The 22,948-nt window shown below is 44.0% G+C and overlaps 1 protein-coding gene and 1 pseudogene across 1 annotated transcript; one reads left to right on the forward strand and one right to left on the reverse strand.

Annotated features, from left to right (window-relative positions):
• Positions 1-326: 326 nt before the first annotated feature.
• Zdbf2 (zinc finger DBF-type containing 2) lies at positions 327-21,375 on the reverse strand. The gene is given in 4 exon segments (XM_038341065.1): positions 327-7,320; positions 16,323-16,453; positions 21,321-21,347; positions 21,349-21,375. Coding segments are annotated over 4 exon segments (7,179 nt in total).
• Positions 9,613-9,713, forward strand: LOC119822049 (annotated as a pseudogene).
• Positions 21,376-22,948: the final 1,573 nt, after the last annotated feature.

A 22,948-nucleotide genomic window follows, 5' to 3' on the forward strand; every position in this document is an offset into this window, starting at 1 on the left:
AAGCATGGTGGCTAAGTAGGTATCCGTCCATTTGTTTAAAGGTGGCGTTGATAAGTTTGCTGTGTTCATTCTTGCAGTGTTTACAACTTTTTGGCACGGAAGGTTTTCAGAGGAAATGAATATGGACATGAGTTCGATGCTAAATTATAAGACAAATTAAGGTGAAGTTCTTCTACAGAAACGTGACCCAAAAAAAAGACCCTAAACATTAATTTTAAATGAATATAAAAATCTCTGAAAAATAATATCTGTAGTAAAATAGTGTAAGGTCAGGAGTCCAGATGTGTTCTGTCCGGTGAAGGGCTCATCTCGCCTCGGCCACACTGTCACTTGGCGTCGCTGCTTCGCGACTTGCTGGCAAGCCGGGTCACCATCCTGTCGGAGCTGGAGGCGGAACTGGAGCTTCTCAGGTCGTACTCACGCACGGGCAGAAGCTTCTTCTTCTTGCGGTAGTACTTCTTCCGGTAGCGCCTTCTTCCCGCAGCCTCGGGGGCGGCGGCCGGCAGCTGGGAGGGCCCCGCAGCCGTGCTCGGCTGGGGCTCCTCGGCCACCACGGCCGGGCTGACGGCGACGCTGGGGTGGGAGCGCGCCTCGGCGGCGGCTTTCCGCGCCTCCTTTATCTTCCTGGCCACCAGCTTCTTCTTCCGCAGCTGCTGGCGAATGAGAACCGTCTTGGACAGGCGCTTCCGGCGCACGCCGGCGCCGCGGGAGCCGTACTTCCGGCGGATGTCGGTGGCCTTCAGCTGAACCCACATGGCCAGCTTTTCCGAAGCGAGCCGCGACTTCCTCTGCAGGACCAGGGTTTTGTAGGCGCTTTTGAGGAGGCACATCTTGAGATGCGTAGCGGCCATCTTCTTCTTCCAGAACTTCTTCTGGTTTTTACTCTCCAGGATCTCCTTCTTGATTGACTTGAGGAACATCTTGGCGCTGTCGCGGTTCATGCGGGCCTGCTGGGCACTGGGCTGCGCACTCGCCGGGGGCGCGGCGGCGGCGGGGGCCGGGGCTGGAGCCGGGGCCGGAGCCGGGGCCGCGGGCGTCTCCGCAGCCGCGGCCTGGGTCTCCAGGAACCGCAGGATCCTCCGCTTCTTGGGCGCGGCCAGGAAGGCCGCGGAGGGCGCGCTCGGCCCGGCGCCGCTCGTGCTGGGGGCCCCGTCCGGCCCCGCCGGGTTCTGCGGAGCAGGCGTGTGGGGTCCGGGCGCGGCCTGGGCCCCGGCCATGGTCAGAGAGCAGAAGATGGAGGCCAGGGAGTCGCGCGGCGCGGGCGCAGCGGCCTCCCCGCCGCTCCCGCTGGGCGCCGCCGCCTCCGGGCCGTCGTGCGGGGAGTGCTTCTTGGCCGGCAGCTCGCCCTCGTGTCCCGCCATCTTCCTTTTCTTCCCAGGAGTTGCGTGGGTTCCAGGCCGCAGTCCTTCCTCCTGGGCCTGAGCAGCCGCAGGGCGCGCCTCGGCGGGGGAGCACGACGGTTGGTCCGCGGCGGCCGGCTCGGCCCTCTGGGTCTCGGGGCGACCGTGGAGGCCTTGGTAGTAACGGTAGTGACGGTAGTAACGGTAGTAACGGTAGCGATGACAGTCAGAGTCCTGCGTGTGTGCCGCCGCCTCGTCTTCACCCAGTGGCCGAGGGACTTGAGGTGAGGCCTCACGAACCAGTTCATTAGGGCCCCCTTCTGCATGCTCTTCTGCATGCTCTTCTGCATGCTCTTGTGCACACCCTTCTGCACACTCTTGTGCATACTCTTGTGCATACACTTGTGCATTCTCCTCTGCATTCTCCTCTGCATTCTCCTCTGCATGCTCTTGTGCATGCTCTTCTGCATGCTCTTCTGCATTCTCTTGTGCATACGCTTGTGCGTACTCTTGTGCATTCCCTTCCGCATACGCTGGTGCATTCCCTTCTGCATTCTCTTGTGCATACCCCTGTGCATTCTCTTGTGCATTCCCTTCTGCATTCTCTTGTGCATTCCCTTCTGCATTCTCTTGTGCATTCCCTTCTGCATTCTCTTGTGCATTCCCTTGTGCGTTCCCTTGTGCAAACTCCTGTGCAAACGCTTGTGCATACGCTAGTGCATACGCTTGTGCATACCTTTGTGCATACTCTTGTGCATACCTTTGTGCATATGCTTGTGCAAACCTTTGTGCATACTCTAGTGCATACCCCTGTGCATACTCTTGTGCATACCCTTGTGCATACCCCTGTGCATACCCTTGTGCATACACTTGTGCATACTCTCGTGCATACCCTTCTGCATACACTTGTGCATACTCTCGTGCATACCCTTCTGCATACACTTGTGCATACTCTTGCGCATATTCTTCCGGGTACCAAGGGAATGGTAGATATTCGTACTTGGTTACTCTCCTGTCAAAAGTTACCTTCTTAAGGTCGCGGCTTTTCTTAGCAGGCTGAGGGTGGTCAGGGTCCGGATCAGGTCCACCAGCCCGACGACGACGGCGCTCGGGTTCAGGATCTGCATCTGGTATCTTCAAAGGGATGTGCTTCACAGAGGTCGGGCGGATCACCGACACAGCACAGGCAGCAGGCCCAGCTGCGGAACCACTTGATGCCCGGCTCCTGTCTCGAAAGGGAACATTTCTTGGACCTTCCCACGAACTGCTGCCTTGGGCAGTGTTCTGTGGCTGGCCAGTCACCGGCCCAGGAGTATCTTCCAGACTGAAGCTTCTAGAGCAGTGAGGCTCAGGGCTCGGGTCCTCTGCGGCCACACTGTCACGGTCGGGCACTTGTGACTGGCTGGTAGAGGGCTGATCAGAGGAATTGGCAGCGAAACTGAGTTCATGACCACAAGACGGACAAGTGGGGTCTCCCAGAATAATATAGTCGTTCTTCCGATTTATTATTCTGAAACTTTCGTTGGATTGATTTGTCGCTGACTGAGAGGCTTCATTATCACAAGGACAGAATCTACAGTAGGACATTCCCATTGTTGCAGGTCCAGCAGAATCTGTATTTGTATCGTTGGTTTCTAGCTGAAGAGAAATATTTGAATCAGAAATGACTTCCTGGTCACAGTCACTGCCACTGGGCACGACATTCAACAGCACCACCTGTGGGGATTCTGGTTCTCCGTCGGACGTGTGAGGCTGGTTAAGTACTATCTGAAAAGCCACGTCAGAGTCGTACAGCACTTCAGGCCCGCAAGGCTCGCTGGGCCCCTCTGTGCCAAGCTCTTCCTCCTCGGGGTCTGCTCCTCTGCAGAACACTGGAGGTGGGTCAGCGATTGACTGCAGATAAGAACCAGAACTGCACGCTACTTCAGAGCAGCATGGCTGAAAGGTCTCGTTTTCTACGTCAGTCTGACTCTCGCTTTGCACACTTACTTCAGATGGAGCTGGCGCAGACTGAGCAGGATCGTCAGGATAGTAAGCTGGTTCAAAATCAACGAGCTTGTAGCTCTTATCTTCCAGGTAAATACGGTCTTCCTTCAGATTCATTTCCTTGACAGGTGTTTGAAGTTGGCCTGCTACTGACTGACAAGGCTCACTGGAGTCAGCACCCATTTCAGGGCCATCACAGGGATCAACACTCGTTCCAGGCAAGTGGCGTGGCTTCTGAATTACTGAGCAGAAAATGACATTTGAAATAGGCACTATGGCAGAGACGCAGGGCTCACAGTCACTATCATGCGGACTAACATGTCCCCTCAGAAAACTGATTTCGTGAGCAGACTCTTGAACTGCACTGCGCACAGACTGAAGCGGCTCATCAGAATGCAGGTGTATTTCTGAGTCACTAGGTTCAACAGTGTTATCTTCCAAATCACCGCAATCTTCCCAGCGGCTGATCTCCTGAACTACTTCAACTTCAGTTTGGCCAGCCAATGGCTGCGGGACATTGGAAACGCTTGTGACTCCAAAACCCTGCGCTTCATCCTCCTCACCTTCCAGGTCATCTCTCTCCATCTGATCTCTGTAGCCATCGCTGTTGCTATGCTGATCAGCCTCTGGCTGGACAGAGTCATTAGGATCGCAGCTTACTTCAGAATCACAAGGCCCGTGATTCCTACCTTCAAGTTCAGCGTGTTCAGGCTCCAAAACAGTTGTTTCAGGTAGTTCAGCTACTGACTGAACAGAGAAATCAGAATCCAGGTTTGTTGCAGAACTGGCATCCTGGCTGTTGTTTTCCAAGGACATTTGATCATTACTATCAAGATTTATTTGTTGAAGAGCTAGTTCGAGTTGATCCATTGCAGAAGGAAAAGAGGCAGTGGAGTCATGTATTAGTTTTGAATAAAGTTCACTGATCATCTTTTCGAGAACCTTTGCCTCTTCTTTCCACTCGCTCATCTTTGTGAACATGTCATCTTCTTTAGGCGGTGAGTGAAAGTGGCCAGCAGAATCAACATCTGCTTCAGAATCACTGGGTTTGCTGTGCGTGTCTTCCAGTTCAACGTGGTTTTCGTTCACAGCCAGCTGAGGTTGGCTAGTGACTGAATCAAGATAACCAGTGGCATTCAGGTTTAATCCAGCCTGTCTAGGCTCAGTGCTTTCATCTTGTGGGTCAACACGGCTCCCTTTCGAGGCAGCTGGCTGGGAGTACTCATCGTCACTCCTGACTTCCTCCAGATGCTTCGTCTTTCTCTTTGCTTTCTTCCCCACATAAGCTTCTGTCGCTGGACGGGAAGCAGAGGAAGCTGAATTAATTTCAGAATGAGATTCTGCACTTTGACTTGGCAGTTGAGCATGCGTCTCTTGTTGAGGGCATACGTTTCTGACAGTTACTTCACCTTCGCGAATAACTGACTGAAAGGGGGTACGAGAATCAAGTCCTGTTTCAGAAGCACGAAGTATAATGGGATCTTCAGAACGTCCAGGCTCTGAGTTAAGAGTATCGCAATTCAAACTTAGTTCAGAATCAGTAGGTTCATTTTCCTTTTGTTCTGTGTGTACCTGCTCTTCTTTAGGGGAATTTATCTTTTTAACAGCTACTTGAGAATTAGTATTAGAATCCAAACATATTCCAGAACCACTGGGGTTGTCATCCTTCCCTTCTAAGTGAGCGCTTTCTTCTTTCTGAATGATTACTTCTTTAACAGCTACTTCAGGGTGATCATTTCCTGAATGAAGAGGAATATCAGAATCATATGTTATTTCAGAAACACAAGATTCATTACTCTTATTTTCCAGATCAACAGGTTCCTCCTCATAAAGAGCTACTCGAAGTTGGTCAGCTACTGAGTCATCGGGAATGTCGGAATCAAAAGTTATGTCAGAACTACCTGACACAGAGCTTTCTTCGTCCAGGTCAAAGTCATCTTCGTTTAGTCCTTCAACATCCAGCAGAGACTGCTCAGTAACCGACAGAAGAGGGGAATCGGAATCAAATGTCAGCTCAGAGCTGGAGTAGGCATAGCTGTTAGCGTCCATGTCAGCATTGAACTCATCAAGATTTACTTCATCCCAAGCCCCTTGAGGTTCATCATTAGCTGACTGATAAGAAGCATGGGAATCAAAACTTAGATTAGAAATGCCAGAGTGAACACTCTGATCCTCTAGGTCAAGATCTATTTCCTCAGGGTTTACTGGAGATTGATCAGCCTCTAATTGAGCGTCAGCATGAAAACCCATTTCAGGACCATGAGACTCACAGTTCATATCCCCATGGCTGGTACTCTGGTTGGGAACACTGAGTTCTTCTGCTTCTCTCTGGGGTTCACCACGCTCAGGACGTGCGTCAGCGCTGCTGGGTTGGCCTCCATTTTCCTGTTGGACATCTCTGTCTCCCGGGCTTCTTCCTTGAGCAGGCACTTGGGGGACCACGTCACTATCAGAACTGAAGCTGCTTGACCCGTAGTTCTCATCGACCAGGTGTGCAGGGGTGGCCACCAGAGGTTGTTGCTGTCCCGCTGCTGCTGGAATCTCATCAGCTGAGGACACAGAATCCTCCCATGGTTCAGAGCTGCCGCTTCCATAGCTGTCAACCAAGCGGACAGCCATCTGTGTAGGAAGGTTTGCTGCCGCCAGCGGTGGGGGACCATGACTGGTGGATGGAAGTGATTCCTCGCCATCGAAATTCACTTCAGAGCCACTAGACTCATAGCTTTCATCGACCAAACGAACGAGCTGTGTGTTCTGTGTAATCACTTGAGAACGGTTGGTATGCCCCTGAAGGGAAGTTGCTGCAGAAACAGTAGGTGCTTCATTGCTAGGCTGGACATCAGCCTGTGCGTCTTCTGATTCATTTATTTCTATAGAGCTCAGTTCAGATACTGGACTGGGTGACTGGCAAGAGGACGCGCAATCAAAACTCATGTCAGAACCTCCAGACTCATAGCTCTCATACTCTAGGTCAATAATCTCCTCCTCCTCCTCTTCCTCCTCCTCATCTTCCTCCTCTTCCTCTTCCTCCTCCTCCAAATGACTTAAGTCATTTACGGCACCTCGGGAATGACCAGGTACTGGCTGAAGAGAGCCACGATGGAACTGCACTTCAGAACTCACTGAGCGCATTTGTGTCAGAAGTGCTGGCCTGTTAGGAACCAAACTTGTTTCTTCTTGTGGATGAACTACATTTGAACGAGATGCCTCACGACGCTTTGGAATGGCACCTTCACGGGCTGCATCTGAGGGTGTGTCAGCCTCACTGAGGTTTCCTGCTGTGCCTGCCCCTGACTCAGAAGACGACTCAACTCTTAGAGAACAAAGCTCGGCCCCTGTTAGCTCACGCACTCGTACAACAGGGTAAAAAGACGCACCCTTAGCTCTGAGATCTCTCTGTGCAAGCAATTTGTCTAAATTAATACTTAAAGGCTTCTTTTTTGGATCTTTTGCTTTGGGTTGAGACTGTGAATTGCTAGAGCCCTGATCTGGAGGGTCAAAGTATGTGTCAAGGTTCTCTGTGTCACAAGCTGGAACGGAATCTGAAGCCACTGCCAGTGCTAACCGAGGAACACTGCTAGCCGCAACGGGTATCTCGGGTATCTCAACATAGCCTCTAGGCACAGAGCTGGCAGGAGCATTACAGATCACTGGGGGACGCACTAACTCTTCCCCACTAGCTGCAGCCTCAACAACACCAACTTTATGAGCCAACTCCAAGGACTGCTGCTGTCCCCGCTCCAGCCTTTGAATAACCGATGGTCGAACTGCAACCTCTGCACATTCCTGAGAAGTGCCAGGTCTACAGTCTATCTCTTCAACAGATTCTGAATCCTCGGAGAGCATCTCTCCGCTGCTGTCTGCACTGTCGTCCTCCTCTTCATCCGAATCATCCAAAACAATCACTTCCGGTGACTCAGCTGCTGCTGCTGCTGCTGGTGGTGGTGGTGCTGCTGGTGGTGGTGCTGCTGCTGCTGCCTCATTTGGTGCAGAGCTAAAATGAACGAGGAAAAAGAACATTAAAATACCTTAGTTTTAGTTCGAGGCCAGCCTGGTCTACAAGAGCTAGCTCCAGGACAGGCTCTAGAAACTACAGGGAAACCCTGTCTCGAAAAACAAAAACAAAAACAAAATACCTTAGTTTTTTGCTTAGAATTCATGGTATTATATTCCAATATGGATCATTGTTAGTGAAAAAAGAACATAAATAACCACTCCAGATTGTACACTCCATGTACTTTAGGATGTTAGCTGGTACAGAAGACATAGTAAGTCCACAATTGCTATTTCATAAGCAAATGGCTGTGAACACACAAAACGTAAATGAGCCCTGTGTCCATTTTTCAGTTATCACAATACACATCGCAAAGTCTGACCAGAGGCTTAGGGTGTCACTCGGTTGGTAAAGCACTTGCCAAGTACATGCAAGACCCTGGGTAAGAGTAATGCTGAACAAGACAAATTATACAGTTAACTCTATCTATAGACACACACGTAAGAAGCTAGCCCCAGGGCTGGCAAAATAACTCAGAGGTTAAGAGCGCTGGCTGTTCTTCCAGAGGTCCTGAGTTCAATTCCCAGCAACCATATGGTGCCTCTCAACCATCTCAAGTGAGATCTGGTGCCCTCCTCTGGCCTGCAGGCACCAGAATGCTGTATACGTAATAAATAAATAAATCTTAAAAAAAAAAAAGTAGTCTGGGGCCTCAACAGGAATATAGGAAATATGTATTGGTCTCCTTTTTTTTAAAGGTATTAATATGGCTCTGCTGCCTGGTTGATCTTTCTCTAGAAGGAGCAATGCTACCACCTCAGTTTCCCAAGAGCTAGAATTAAAGGTAGAATACCACCGCACCTGGCCTATGACTCCGTTGCTGTTTATGCTCATTCTGAATTATGCCTACGTATACCATAGTTTCCATTCAAAACTTTAAGTTACTTTTTTTATGTTTTGGTTTTTAAAACAGGGTTTCTCTGTATAACAGCTCTGGCGATCCTGGAACTCACTTTGTAACCCCAGGCTGACCTCAAATGCACAGAGATCCACCTGCCTCTGACTCCTGAGTGCTGGGATTAAAGGCGTTCACCACCATGGCTGGCCAATTAAGCTAATTTTTAAAGATCTTAAATTTCATATCTAAAAATCTGTCAGTCATCTCTTCTACTACATCAGCATAACATGCTTGATCCAAAACATTTTAAGATCCTTCCTTCACATAAATATAAACAGATGTCCTAATTCAGTTATAGCAGTCACCTACTAAAGGTTCTCTGTTCAGTGGTGCTCATTGGTAGACACTGAGCAAATTCAAAGAAAGATAATCTGGCCTTCAATAAGCATTCAGTTAGCAACACCCAATGTAAAATATCAATATCGTCTTACTTAGACCCACAAAAAAGGGATCACAACCAAAAGAAGCCTAAGGTATCATAAGCTAATTTAAGATGGATATCCTAAAACAGAAGTCAAACTTGGAAATCTTAGTTTGAAAACTGAATTTAAAAATAACTAAAGAAGCTAGGTGGTGGTGTCACGCACCTTTAATCCCAGAAATCAGAAGCAGAGGTAGGTGGATCTCTGAGTTCGAGGCCAGCCTCGTCTACAGAATGAGTTCTAGGAGACAGTCAAGGCTACACAGAGAAACGCTGTCTTAGGAAAAAATTACTCAAGAAATTTGAACAAGTTATAGACAAGTTATGAACAAGTATTACCAGTTCACTGATTACAACAAATGTACCAGACTAATGTTGAGGCAGTTAATATTAGATAAATTCAGTTAAGTCATACCATAAAGACCCTCTTTTTGGGGGGAACTGGGTCCTGCTGTGTAGCCCTGCTGTGGTGGAACTCACTCTGTAGCCTAGGCTGGCCTCAAACAGGGTCCACCTGACTCTCCCTCCGAGTGCTGGATGCCTGACTTTATAAAAACCCTCTTCATTAGCACTTTTAATTTTTCTGCTACAATTTTCTTTAGAAGACTCCAGCCTAAAGCTGGAGGTGACGGCTGCATTGGTAGAGGCCTTCTGCTTGAGGACCAGCAGCGCACATCTACCGCCCCAGCGTAGGATCCCAGGGGGTTCCAGGTTGAGGGAGACTGTCCCAAAAAATAAGGGGGTGAGACAAAGACACTCAGCACCAAGCTGTAGCCTCTTGCACACACATATAATTCTAAAGTTTAGCAACAGCAAGGTGGCAAACCTCTGTAATCTCAGAACTCCAGAGACTTGGAGCTTATCAAAGCTCTGCTGGGACGTATTCAGACGCCTGTCTGAATACACACAACAGGTGCCCACTCTGGCAGCACACACACTAAAACTGGAATGACACAGAGATTAGCATGGTCCCTGCAGGGTGATGTGCAAATCTGTGAAGGGTTTCCTATTTTTGTGGTTTCGCTATTGATATTTTTTACATTAAATATTTTTAAAATATGTAATGAAATAATGTGTTACCATAAAAAGTAATAAACAAATCCCTAGCACGTTAGTAACCAAATGAATGTCTATAATAATTAAAAACTACAGCTGGGTGTGATAGGGCATTCTTTCAATACCAACACATGGGAGGCCATGGCAGGTGGAGTTATGTGAATTTGAGGCCAACCTGGTCTACATACTAAGTTCTTGGTCAGCCAGGTCTCCAAAGAAAAGAGGTAAAAGTGAAAAACTAAGCATTTTTAGACTTGAGAAATGCCACATTTGTCTAAAAGCATGTGTGCATGGATCAGCAACTGCTTTTATTTTTTTCTAAAGACTTGCTGCTCTTTTATTAACCTATCAGAAGTAATACTGTTTTCATTCAATAAGTCACTGAGGTGGTTTTGAATAGATATGGTTCCCAAACACTCAAGTGTTAAATGCTTGGCCAACAGGAAGTGACACTATTAGGAGGTGTGGCCTTGTGGAGGAGGTGTGTCACCATAGGGGCGGGCTTTGTGGTATCAGATGCTCAAGTTACACCCAGTGGGACACACTCCTTCTGCTGCCTATGGATCAAGATGTAGAACTTTCAGCTCTTTCTCCAGCACCATGTCTGCCTGCATGCCATGATGATAATGGACTAAACCTCTGAAACCATAAGCCACCCCAATTAAATGTTTTCCTTTATAAGAGGTGCCATAGTCATGGTCTCTCTTCACAGCAATAGAAACCCAAACTAAAACAGTCATCTTTTAAAAAGTGTTTTAGATTTATTTTATGTGTATGAGTGTTTTGTCTGCACGTATCTAAGAGCACCATGTGTGTGCCTTGTGACTGCTGAGGTCAGAAGAGGGTATTGATTTCATGGAACTGGAGTGAAAGTTGGCTGTAAGCCATCAGGGATGCTGGGAACTGACTTGGGGTCCTCTGCAGGAGCAGTTAATTTCTCTTCATTGCTGAGCCCTCACTCAAGCCCCTTGATAATTTATTTTATTTGGATTGTGGGTAATAAACATAATTTTTATGACACAAATTCTGATTGGTCTTAATAAATAACTTAATTAGAAGAGACGATAGTTCATCAAGCAGCATGGCCATTTCATTTAAACTAACCTATAAAATTAACAAATGCTTTTCACTTGACCAGATATAACTTGCCAAAAGAGAACCTCCCCAAAATTAGAGTTGGGGAAGGGTTTTGTTTCTGTCTTTTCAGGAGAATAAAGGTATCCAACTAAGGAATCCAAAGACCACTGGACAAATGAGACATCTGAAGAAAAATGACAAATCATTCAGAAAAAGAATGTCCTAAGAAAAAGAGTAAACTGGCATATATATATCACATTTCCACCAGGATAAAATTTCATAAATCTTCCCAAATGTTTGTTTCTGCTGTTCTCTACAGACATGTAATGCAAGTGGTCTTTTTGTAGTCCCAGTCCAATTAAAGATTAAAGCTGGCTTTGGTGTTTGAATGCCACTCTCTCCTTCTCTAAACCCAAGGATGCTTGTTAAGATAAAATCCTTAGTACCCAAGGCCACCCCCAGCCTGGCCCAGCGTCTCCAAGGCCATTGGCTGAAGGAGATTCCCCAGCAGGACAACACTTTGGACTCACCAAGAAAGGATAGATAATGGAGTATTTTCTCTGAATTTGTCAAATGCAAATGGACTAGACACTGTTGGTGTACTTAATGCCTGTATATATTGTATAGTTATTGTACTTACTGCATGTAGTTTTTCTTATATTAGTTATAACCTTCTTTTTTCATTTTAGACAAAAAGAGGAAAATGTAGTGATATTTTGTTTGTGTTTTAACAAATAAAACTTGCCTGAAGATCAGAGTGCAGAGCTAGACCACTAGAGGCCAGGCGGTGGTGGCTCACACCTTTAGTCCCAGGATTTGGGAGTCCCCAGCCTTTAATCCCAGCACTAGGGAAGTGGAGACAGGAAGGGATATAGCTGGCAGGAGAGAGGAATATAAGGAGGGAGGAGACAAGAGCTCACTGCAGTCTGAGGTTTGGTGGAGACAGACAGCAGTCTGGAGATGCAATCTGAGAACAGGATCACCCCTGCAGTTTGAGCATTGGTAGAGGTAAAAGAACTCTCTAGTAGTTGGCTTCTTTGTTTCCTCTGATCTTCAGCAATAACCCCTATATCTGACTCTGGGTTTTATTATTAAGACCAATTAGAATTCGTGCTACAAACTGACATTTTGACATCTAATCAATGAAATGATAATGCAGGAATCACTTTCACCTCTTTTTCAAAACTCTACATTACCTTCATTTGCTTTGTTTTTGGTTTTTCAAGACAGGGTTTCTCTTTGTAGCCCGGGCTGTCCTGGAACTCACTCTGTAGACCAGGCTGGCCTCAAATGCAGAGATCTGCCTACCTCTGCCTCCTGAGTTTGAAGGATTCAGTCCTTCTAGGGTTGAAGGAGTGCACCAACACCACCTGGCTACCTTATTTGTTTTAAAGTCTATCACAACATACTTGTAAGTAAATCTTTAACAAGATGAATCTCTGAGTTTGAGGCCAGCCTGTTCCAGACAGGCTCCAAAGCTACACCGAGAAACCCTATCTCAGAAAAAGGAGGGAGGGAGGGAGGGAGGGAGGGAGGGAGGGAGGGATGGAGGGAGGGAGGGAGGGAGGAAGGGAGGGAAGAAAAGGCGGGAAAGACAATACAGAAAATGGAAGGAACCAAAAATAAAAGGTGAAAAGAGAGAACAATATGGCAACAGCCACGTAGATGCTTCTGTATGCATCTGTATTTTTATCTGTATTTAATAGCAACAAACTATAATTCAATTTCGAGTCATTTGTCACTTTACCACACCAAAAAAAAAGAAAACGACAAATACACAACTATTAAAAGTTTGTTTGTTTTGCACATAACTCTCGAGCTAACGGGAAACTTTAGGACCAGTGAGATGGCTCAGCGGGTAAACTGGTACTGCTTTAATCAAACAAGTCAATCAAGTTACCATCATCCATGTTTGAAGAATGAACTAACAGGAGTGGGGACACAAAGGGCAGTAGGGGGTGAATGCAAGCAAAATACAATGACACACATAAGAAAATGTCATAATGAAAGCCAGTATTTTCTGTATCCTAAATGAGTTTAGTAATGTAGAAAACATCACCACCAATTAAATATGTCAATATCTTGTGCTCCAAAGGATACAAGCTCAGCTTTGAGGAATACTGCCCACATGTATCCTCTTAGTTTAGTCATGGGGAAACACCAGACAAGTCCAAACCGGGCTGCTGGTCATAAAATAAATATAGTGCTCTTGAGGTCTCATAGTCTTAGTGAGACGTGACAAAGCTGCGGGGACGCTCCGTGCAGTGTGTGGGCACTGCTGGTCCCAGCAGGGGACGCTCCGTGCAGTGTGTGGGCACTGCTGGTCCCAGCAGGGGGCGCTCCGTGCAGTGTGTGAGCACTGCTGGTCCCAGCACAGGGCAGGGGCATGACGAGCACAACCACAGACAAGCCAGCGGCATCCACAAGAGCGGTTCAGAGTTTAACTGCACCTTCAGGGCTCAAGTTTTTCTATCAGTTTTACAATGTATATGGTAAGTCTGATATATTATCCCAAAATGAAAAGTTAAAAAATAAAGGCTTTATAGCAGTGGTTCTCAACCTTCCTACTGCTGTGACCCTTTGATGCAGTTCCTCATGTTGTGGTGACCCCCAGCCATTAAATTATTTTTATTGCTACTTCATAACTGTTAATATTTCTGTTATGAATCCTTGTTTTACCTTGTTTTCATTAATTTATTTTTTATGAGTACTCTGCATGTGTACCTGCAGGCCAGAAAAGAGCAGCAGATTCCATTATAGACGCTGTGAGCCACCATGTAGGAAATTTAACTCAGGACCTCTGCATGAGCAGCCAGTGCATCTTAGCTACCTCTCCTGTCCTACTGCTATGAATCTGTATTTTCCATTTGTCTTAGGTGACCCTGGTGAAAGGGCCCTTTGACCCCCAAAGAGGTCATGACCTATATTTTGAGACCTGCTGATTTATAATGATCTATATACTCTCGCCTAGAAGCTCAAGTCCTATGAAATTAAACTACAGAAATAGTTGCTGTGATGGTTTGAATGATCATGGTCTCCATAGGCTCATGTGTCTGAATACTTGGTCCCCAGTTGGTGGAACTGTTTGGGAAGAGTTACAAAGTGTGGCTTTGCTGGAGGAGGTGTGTCGCTGGGGCATGTGAAGCTTCAAAAGCCCACACCATTCCCAGTTAGCACTCTCTTCTCTCTCTCCCCTCTCTCCGCTCTCTCCCCTCCCTCCCCTCCCCCTCCCCCTCTCCTTCTCCCTCTCTCTCTGCCTCTTCCTTGTGGATTGGATGTGAGCTCTCAGCTACTGCTCCAGCACCAGGCCTGCCTGTTGCCATGTTCCCTACAATGATGCTATGGACTCTAACCCTCAGAAACTGAGAGTCCCAAGTTAAATGCTTTCTTTTATAAGTGGCCGTGACTAAGGTGTCTTACCACGGAAGATAAAGTAACTAAGACAGTTGTACAGATGTTTGTTGAAGAAATGCTTATGAGGTTTATAAGTCTGAAAGTCTCATGTATGATCCATGGTTAGTCTAATCTTATCTTTCTACCAGTTCCTATTGAGAAACAACAATGAAAAAACATTTCCCCATTACAACATCTTCATCATTTCTAAATTCTAGATTAGTGTTTTGCAAAGCACACTATTGGTGTGCACCTCGGGTAGTTCTGTGTAGATATGTCCCATTTTGCTTTGCTTACCTGTATACTTGTAATAGTCTGATTTCTAGGGTTCTTTTAGCCCAGAAAATTAACCATTAACTTTTAAATGTTACAATTTTTTTGTATTAAAACAACCAAAACAAGCTGATTGGTGGGGGTAGCTATCGAAAGCCAGAAAAATGGCTTAAAGGGTAAATATTTTGTCACCAAGCCTATATATGATTCCCAAAACATACATGGTACTTAAAAGAGAAAATTAACTTCTGCAAGTTGTCCTCTAACTTCCACATATACACAAATGAAAAAAATAAATAAATATAATAAAAATTTAACTGAAAATCTTTTGAAAAGACATCAAGATCCTGGCAGAGTGTGTAAAAAAGACCATTCAATCTGATACGTCCCCTACTCAGTCAGCACACAATTCCACTAATATAAAATTGACTTATATTTTTACTTTGGCTATATTGTCCTATTATGACCAACTTTTCTGTTACTAATCTTTCAAAACATTTTTCTCCACCTCTACCCAACATTTAATCCTATGACACACCTAAAAAGCACCTTAACAACACATAATTACTTCTCGGCCTAAGACATTTATTTAGGAAAAAGCATTGCTTTGTGCATATTTTCTGTAATGAACTGTTTCTTTATTGGCATGGCTGAGGACTGAAGCCAGGGACTCTCACTAATACTGCAGCACTCTACAGTTCAGCTAGCATCCCAGGCACACAGTAAAATCACACAAACAACGGAGATGGCGAAATGGCTCGGCAGTTAAGAGTACTTGCTGCATAGTCATGAGGACCAAAGTTTGGATTCCAACAGCCATATAACAAACTAGGAACTCTGTACATGCCTGTAAAAGTAGCTCAGAGGTGGGCAGAAACAGGAGGATTGCTGAGACTTGGTGGCTTCCAGCCTAGCCCAGAAAACACTAAAGCTCCTCATGCAGGTGCACGCACACACATATGTGCATGTATCCACATGCTCGCAAGAGCAAACATATACACAAATCTATCTTTAAAATAAAAAAGAAATTTAAAACTACGTGTTCTTATAATAGGCATCTGAGTTTTTGTCTGCATGTATGCGCACCACATAGATGCCTACAGAGGCCCAAAAGGGGTGCCAGATCCCCTGGAACTCTACAGACTTACAGGTGGTTGTCAATCAACATGTGGGCCTCTGTAAGAGACATCACTCCAGAGCCCCCTACAGATAAATCTTTGAAGACATAAGTAAAATAAACAATTAGAAATGGAAGTTACTAGATAAAATTTCACTTTAGGGCTAGGTAAGTGCTCTCTCCTCCTAGCCCTATATCAAGACTGTAGCCAATAGCTTTCATTTGCAGTTGTTTGCTTTCATTGGTTAAATAAGACAGTTCACTTCAAAGCTGGGAAGGCATACAGAGTAGAGTGTTTGCCTGACTTGTTTGAGCACTTAGGTCTAGTCCCTAGTTCCATAAAAACAAAACAATTTTGTACTTTTTTATTTTTCAAGACAGGGTTTCTCTGTGTAGCCCTGGCTGTTCTGGAGCTCACTCTGTAGACCAAGCTGTCCTCGAACTCACAGGGATCTCCTGCCTCTGCTTCCCAAGTGCTGGTAATAAAGGTGTGTGCCACCACCGCCCGGCTGCACTTCTTATTTTTTTAATTCAATCACAGACTTTTAAAGCCAGGTATGGTGGGACATTCATATATAATCTCATCACTTGAGAAACAGTTTGAAGCCAGTCTGGGCTACAGTATTTCCAAACAAAACGAGTCCTGGGCTACAGAGCAGGATGGTGGGGTGGGTGGGATAGGGTAAAGCTCCGCTGGGCTTCCCTACCTGTTGTCCGGGTGGTTGTCTGGGTGGTGGTGCACAACGTCCTGCAGAAAGCGCTCCATCAGCCTGTTGTCGGCGGCCGTCCGATGCCGGCTCTGTCTGGTCAGGTCTCTGTGCTGGGCACTAAACAAGTGCTGCAAGAGAAACAGCGGGTCTCCTGAGTGAGTGGCCGCCATTCACGCCAACACAACCGGCTCGGGTATGTATTGCAGAAATGTAAGTTGATATTCTTTCCATGTAGCACTTCTAACATATGTATCTAAAACCATAATAATGTGACTCCCTAAATATAGTTACATTCCTCTAAATACATCCTAAGAACGACATCAAAAAGAATACTTAATACACCATATATAGTATTTAACTGGAAACTGCATAATATTCTTAAATTATAATGTAGACTACAATGTAATACCATGCAGCTACCTAAAATAATAAAGAAACCATAATAAAAATAAATACTATGTATTAAAAGAAAAATTGTATGCATGGCTCTGTCTGAAACTACAGTTTAAAAATATAGACAAGCAAATGGAAGAAAATGTATTAAAATCTTAAAAAGTATGCTTTTAAGTGATATAGTTATGGAGAATTTTTAATTTTTTCTTAAAATTTTTATATTTTCCAGTGAGTATTTTTACAATAAAAAAAAAAACTGTGAAAAGACAGAACAGGGTTGGATTATGGTATTAAAAAAGAACAAAGATTAACTCCAAAAACGCTTCATTTCTTTTTCTTGAGTGACTAAGAAGAATCCTGCCTTGGCAGAATATTAGTGTAAGCACATTAAAGCCTTCAGCTTTACACAGACACCAGTATTAGTGGATTAGCAACATGATAAGAAGGAACCTAACAGGCTAAAACAGACCATATGCCACACACAGGGCTATTCAATCCAGCTCAAAAGCTTACTGCGTTTGCACTCTGCGAGAACAGCGCCCTCTTTTGACACAGAGAGAGTGGGGCACAAAAATAAAATAAAAGCAAACAGCAAAGCCAGGATTTGAATGTGATCCAAACTGCAGGTTATATGCTTTCCATTGTCACGTAGCTAGTATAAATGGCATATTAATTGCATTATGTTCCTTATAATACAATAACATGCTTTTTTGATTTTTTTTAAATCATGTTTTAATATAGTTAAGGACTATTTAAAAAAAATAAGTTGCTAATTCCTGACCACAGTTACAACTCTTGGAATTATTTCCTGTCATGCTGACATGAGACTTTTTCTTAAATGTTACCTTATCCCCAGGAACAATCAAGTATGACAGTCTCAAAATCCTCTTGCTACAAACTTGCCCACTGCCCAGTGTCCTTTACCAGAGCCAGACTGTCCAGTGTCCATCACCAGAGCCAGACTGTCCGGTGTCCATCACCAGAGCCAGACTGCCCGGTGTCCATCACCAGAGCCAGACTGCCCGGTGTCCATCACCAGAGCCAGACTGCCCGGTGTCCATCACCAGAGCCAGACTGCCCGGTGTCCATCACCAGAGCCAGACTGCCCGGTGTCCATCACCAGAGCCAGACTGCCCGGTGTCCATCACCAGAGCCAGACTGCTGGTGATAAAGGACAAGTGTACAAGGGTGTACAAGGGAACAAACAAAGTCTCAACTGAAACCCAACCTTGTCCTCTGCTAAGGCAAAAGAGAGAACAATGTGCACAGAGCAGCATATCTGTGTAAGCTGCAGATGCCACCACAACAGACAAGCTCACACGGCTTTACATACATATCACATAGAACACAAAATACTCATATGTGGCACACTAAACCATCACAGAATAAACACATCCATAACCATCTATCCCCAAATATAAGCACCTAGAAATCCCTCTTCTGCCTCACACCAATCTAACATCTCTTCTCTCTTCCCCAAGTAATTATAACCCTGATTTCTAATACTATGGTTTCAAAAGGTTCTAAAATTGATACAAATCACACGATACAACATGTATTCATGTGCACTGAGTTCCTCTCAGTCGACAATGCATTTATAATACTATTCAACATTAGCTCTATTTTGCTCATCTTCAGGTACACATCTGTATTCTCTTGTATGAATGTATCGCAGATTGGGCATTCTGCTCTTGATGGCTTTTGGACCTCATTATTTGTCTTGTGTGACAAGGCATGCATACTAATAGATTACTAGTGGTACGTGTATGCTCAGCTTCAGTACCTACTCTTCCAATGTGACTGAAACAATGTATGCCTCACCCAGCAGTATGTCTTTATCTTTGCGTTGCTCTGCTTCACCGACTCTTGGTATTCTGGTTTTCGCATTTTAGCATTTGTGGAAGGTGCTCAATGCCATATATTGTGGCCTTAATCCACAATCTGATGATAGCTTTTAATTTTTCCTGGTAATCCAGATTATCTCCAATTATGTGTCCATTCAAATTTCCTCCTGATGTTCGTTTTTGGTTTTGTTTTTGTTTTGTTGTTGTTGTTTGTTTTTTGTTTTAAGACAGGCTCCTCATTATGAAGTCCAGGCTAGCCTTGAATTCAGTATCAGCTCCAGAATATTGGGTTACAAGCAAATGCCACCATTCTAGCTCTTTTTCCTGTTTTTCAAATATATGTCTTCTTCTTTATTAACTTGTAGAATTTACTTGTTCTGGGTACAATCTCTTCATTCAAGTATCATCTTCCTTTCTGTGGCTGGTTTTCTCACTTCCTCTCTGTGGCTGGTCTTCTCACTTCCTCTCTGTGGCTGGTCTTGTCTCTTCTCACTTCCTCTCTGTGGCTGGTCTTGTCTCTTCTCACTTCCTCTCTGTGGCTGGTCTTCTCACTTCCTCTCTGTGGCTGGTCTTCTCACTTCCTCTCTGTGGCTGGTCTTGTCTCTTCTCACTTCCTCTCTGTGGCTGGTCTTGTCTCTTCTCACTTCCTCTCTGTGGCTGGTCTTCTCACTTCCTCTCTGTAGCTGGTCTTCTCACTTCCTCTCTGTGGCTGGTCTTGTCTCTTCTCACTTCCTCTCTGTGGCTGGTCTTCTCACTTCCTCTCTGTGGCTGGTTTTCTTACTTCCTCTCTATAGCTGGTCTTCTCACTTCCCTCTTTGTAGCTGGTCTTGTCTTCTTACTTCCTCTCTGTAGCTGGTCTTCTCATTTCCTCTCTGTGGATGGTCTTCTCACTTCCTCTCTGTGGCTGGTCTTCTCACTTCCTCTCTGTGGCTGGTCTTGTATCTTCTCACTTCCTCTCTGTAGATGGTCTTGTCTTCTCATTTCCTTAATCATCTACCACCTTCTTAATTTTATTGCAGCCAACTTTCCTAATTTTTTTCAAGCTCTTTTTTGTCCTTGTTAACAGAAAGCTCTTCCTTACAAATCATGAAGCGTTTCTCTTGTCTATTACTAGTTCCTTTATTATGTTACCTACAACATTCACATCTGTAATTCATTTGGAATGATTTTTACACACAGAATGATCTGACAACTAGCTACTCAATTGGAACACCAGCAACCGCTAGCAGCAAGTCTTTTTCCTGGCGGCTCTGCAATGTCACCTTTGCCACAGACCCAATACAGTCATCTATCTCTGGAGTGTGCTTCTGCGCTTCTCCTAACTCTACACCAACACCACCTTGTCTAAAGAGTGAAGGTAAGTAAGAATGGCTGTCTGGTGAAATACACCCTCCCACTTAGATCTTCTTCAATATTATCTGGTTCTCAGCTTTTTCATTTCCATATTTATATTGGCTTAATTTTCATTAGAATTTATGTGATTTTCACTGTAATTTCATTGGGTAAGTACAAATATTTAGGGAAATTGGACATTTTTAATAATAACTCTTTCAATCCATGAAAATATTAGGTCCCTCTCCCATCTAGTGCTGGGGATTAAACCTAGGGCCTAAAGAATGCTAAAGCAAGAATGCTATCACTGAGCTAAATCCTCAACCTTCAGTGTTTACAGGTTGTATGTAAAGATTTTATATATGTTTTATTATAATTAGTCCTCAGCATTTTATATTCATTGATGTTATTGTAAATGATATCTTTGGGTCTCATTTTCTGCAGAGTACCTGCATATATGAATATGATTTTTCTGTTGCTCCAACCACCATGGGTTTTTTGCTTTTTAGCCAAAGGCTCCCCAATGGCATCCAGGCTAATCCCAAATGCATAGAAAGAATCAAATGATCCTCCTACTGCAGCCTCTTCAGAAGCTAGAACCGCAGACACTCGCTACCACGCCAGGCTCCAGCAGGCTTTAACCGCACTCGTCCACTCTAAGAGTCCATCTCTTTGGTTTCTAGTCTGTCGCCATGTTTCGACAAATAACTGTTTTTGATCTTCTTACCCAATTATCTTCATCATCTTAGTCATTTTTATCTTTATCTTTCTTATTTCTATGGCTAAGACCTCCCATAAAGCATTAAATATAGTTTTGTTTTTTCCTTTTTGAGTTGCTGTCATACACAGCAGGCAAGTGCTCTACCATGAAAGTAAACACGCACACACATGGTCACTAAACACAGTTTTAATTCAAGCAGTAAGTCTATGCTCACTTGGGTATGCTCAGAAGTCTGTTATTTCTTATTCTTTTGTTTTTATTTATTTATTATGTATACAATATTCTGTCTGTGTGTATGCCTGCAGGCCAGAAGAGGGCACCAGGCCTCATTACAGATGGTTGTGAGCCACCATGTGGTTGCCGGGAATTGAACTTAGGGTCCTTTGGAAGAGCAGGCAATGCTCTTAACCACTGAGCCATCTCTCCAGCCCATTATTTCTTATTCTTATGAGTAGTTTCTCTTCTTCCTTCCTCTTTATTTTTCTAATTTCCCCATTTTGTTAGCTCAGTAGTTACAGACCCTCTTCCTAGTCTACTAGTAGGAACAAATGACAAGTCTGAACTATCAAAGTCTAAAATTATTCTCTATTTTATTCTCTTCCTCAACAACTGAAGATCCTTAGAAATTAACTGCACTTACTACCCTCCTAAGCTACATCACTGTTAATCCCACAAACATGATTTATTGATCGCCTACATATTTACCTGTCCATTGTTCTTCACTGCTTCCTGATAGCTCTGAGCTTCCATCTGGAATCATTTTCCTTCTGCCTGAAGAACTCCTTTTAGTTTTTCCTTTAGTGGGGGTCTGCTGGTGACAAATTCCCTTAAATTTTGTTTTCTGAAAATATTTTTATTTTACCTTATGTTTAAAAGTTATACTTATTGAGTAGAGAACTCTGGGTTGGCAGTTGTTTCCTTTCTTTTGGCTCCCATTGTTTTCTATCAAATTCTCCACTTGGTCTAGGCCCATTTCTTAATATATATATATATACATATATATGTATATATATATATATATATATATATATATATATTATGCCAAAGGTTCAACAAGTCCAGTCACATAATGAAATATCAATCATAAGAGAAAGAAAGAGACTTTATTTACTTTCTGCTTCATGTTTGTGACCAGCATTAAAAAAAAATTTTTTTTTGAAAAAGGATAGAGGGTTTAAAAAAAAACAAAAAAACTTTTTACAATAAAATTGATTGATTCCTATTAGATAAACAAGACAAATGCTACCACATAGAATTTATACATATTGTACAATTATCTTAGATATCATCTAAGATAAAAAAAAAACAGAATATCATTATAAATTGCTTCACCTATGACACAATTATAGCTTAGACCCAGAAGCAAACCTTGAGACACTGGTCAGAAAACAGTAGCTATTGCTATAATGAATACTTATATCAAAATATATACAATGGTTCATAAAAGTCTTCCAATAAAAATAGAAGGGAACACTACTCAATTCAGTCTATGAAACTGTTATTACTCTAATACCAAAATGACACAGAGACACCACAAGAAAGTCACAGATCAACACCCCTTGCAAATATATATGTAAACATCCTCAAAAACTTAACAAATAAAATCCAGCAATATCAAAAGAGAACTGACTGTATACCATAGCCAAGTAAGATCTATCTCAGGAATGTAAGATGATCAGGAGGGACTGCACACTGACCCTGACCAAAACCAGCCCAAACTCCTAGGCTTTACTTCTAACCCTTAATATGACTAAATTTAGACACAATTTAAGGAAGTTCTGGCATGACGTGACACCAAAAGGCTGAAGTTCTAATAGAGCAATGACTGCTGACCTTTTGAGAGGAAGACTATCCTCACACCACAAGAAGACACACTGAAAGGCAGTCAAGTACAAGTTAGGAAGGTGGAGAAATAAACAAATAAATAAGTTAGTATCTTTCACTTGGACTTCCTAGCCGTCAAAGCAATAAGAAAACAATTCAAGTTGCTTAAGCCATCTAGGAGTGCTATGTTTTATTATGGCAGCCTGAGCTAATACACTTAAATAACAAACACAGAAAAGCATGTGACAAGTCCTGCACCCTTTCCTAACGAAACACTCGATAACGAGGAAATAACTAGGAACAGAAGCTCATCTCCTAAACCTAACAAGGTCTTTTATATAAAACCACACTGTGTATCATATTTAATATTGACATAATCAAAGTTTTCTCCCTAAGATCAAGAGAGACAAGGATATCTATTCACCACTTCTACTGGATACCTACTAAATTGGAGAGAGGTTCAAGGAAAGAAAAGGGGTAGATGGAGCTGCAGGCAGGCCTGCATACTG

The sequence above is a fragment of the Arvicola amphibius genome, chromosome 8, assembly GCF_903992535.2.
Source record: "Arvicola amphibius chromosome 8, mArvAmp1.2, whole genome shotgun sequence".
NCBI lineage: Eukaryota > Metazoa > Chordata > Mammalia > Rodentia > Cricetidae > Arvicola > Arvicola amphibius.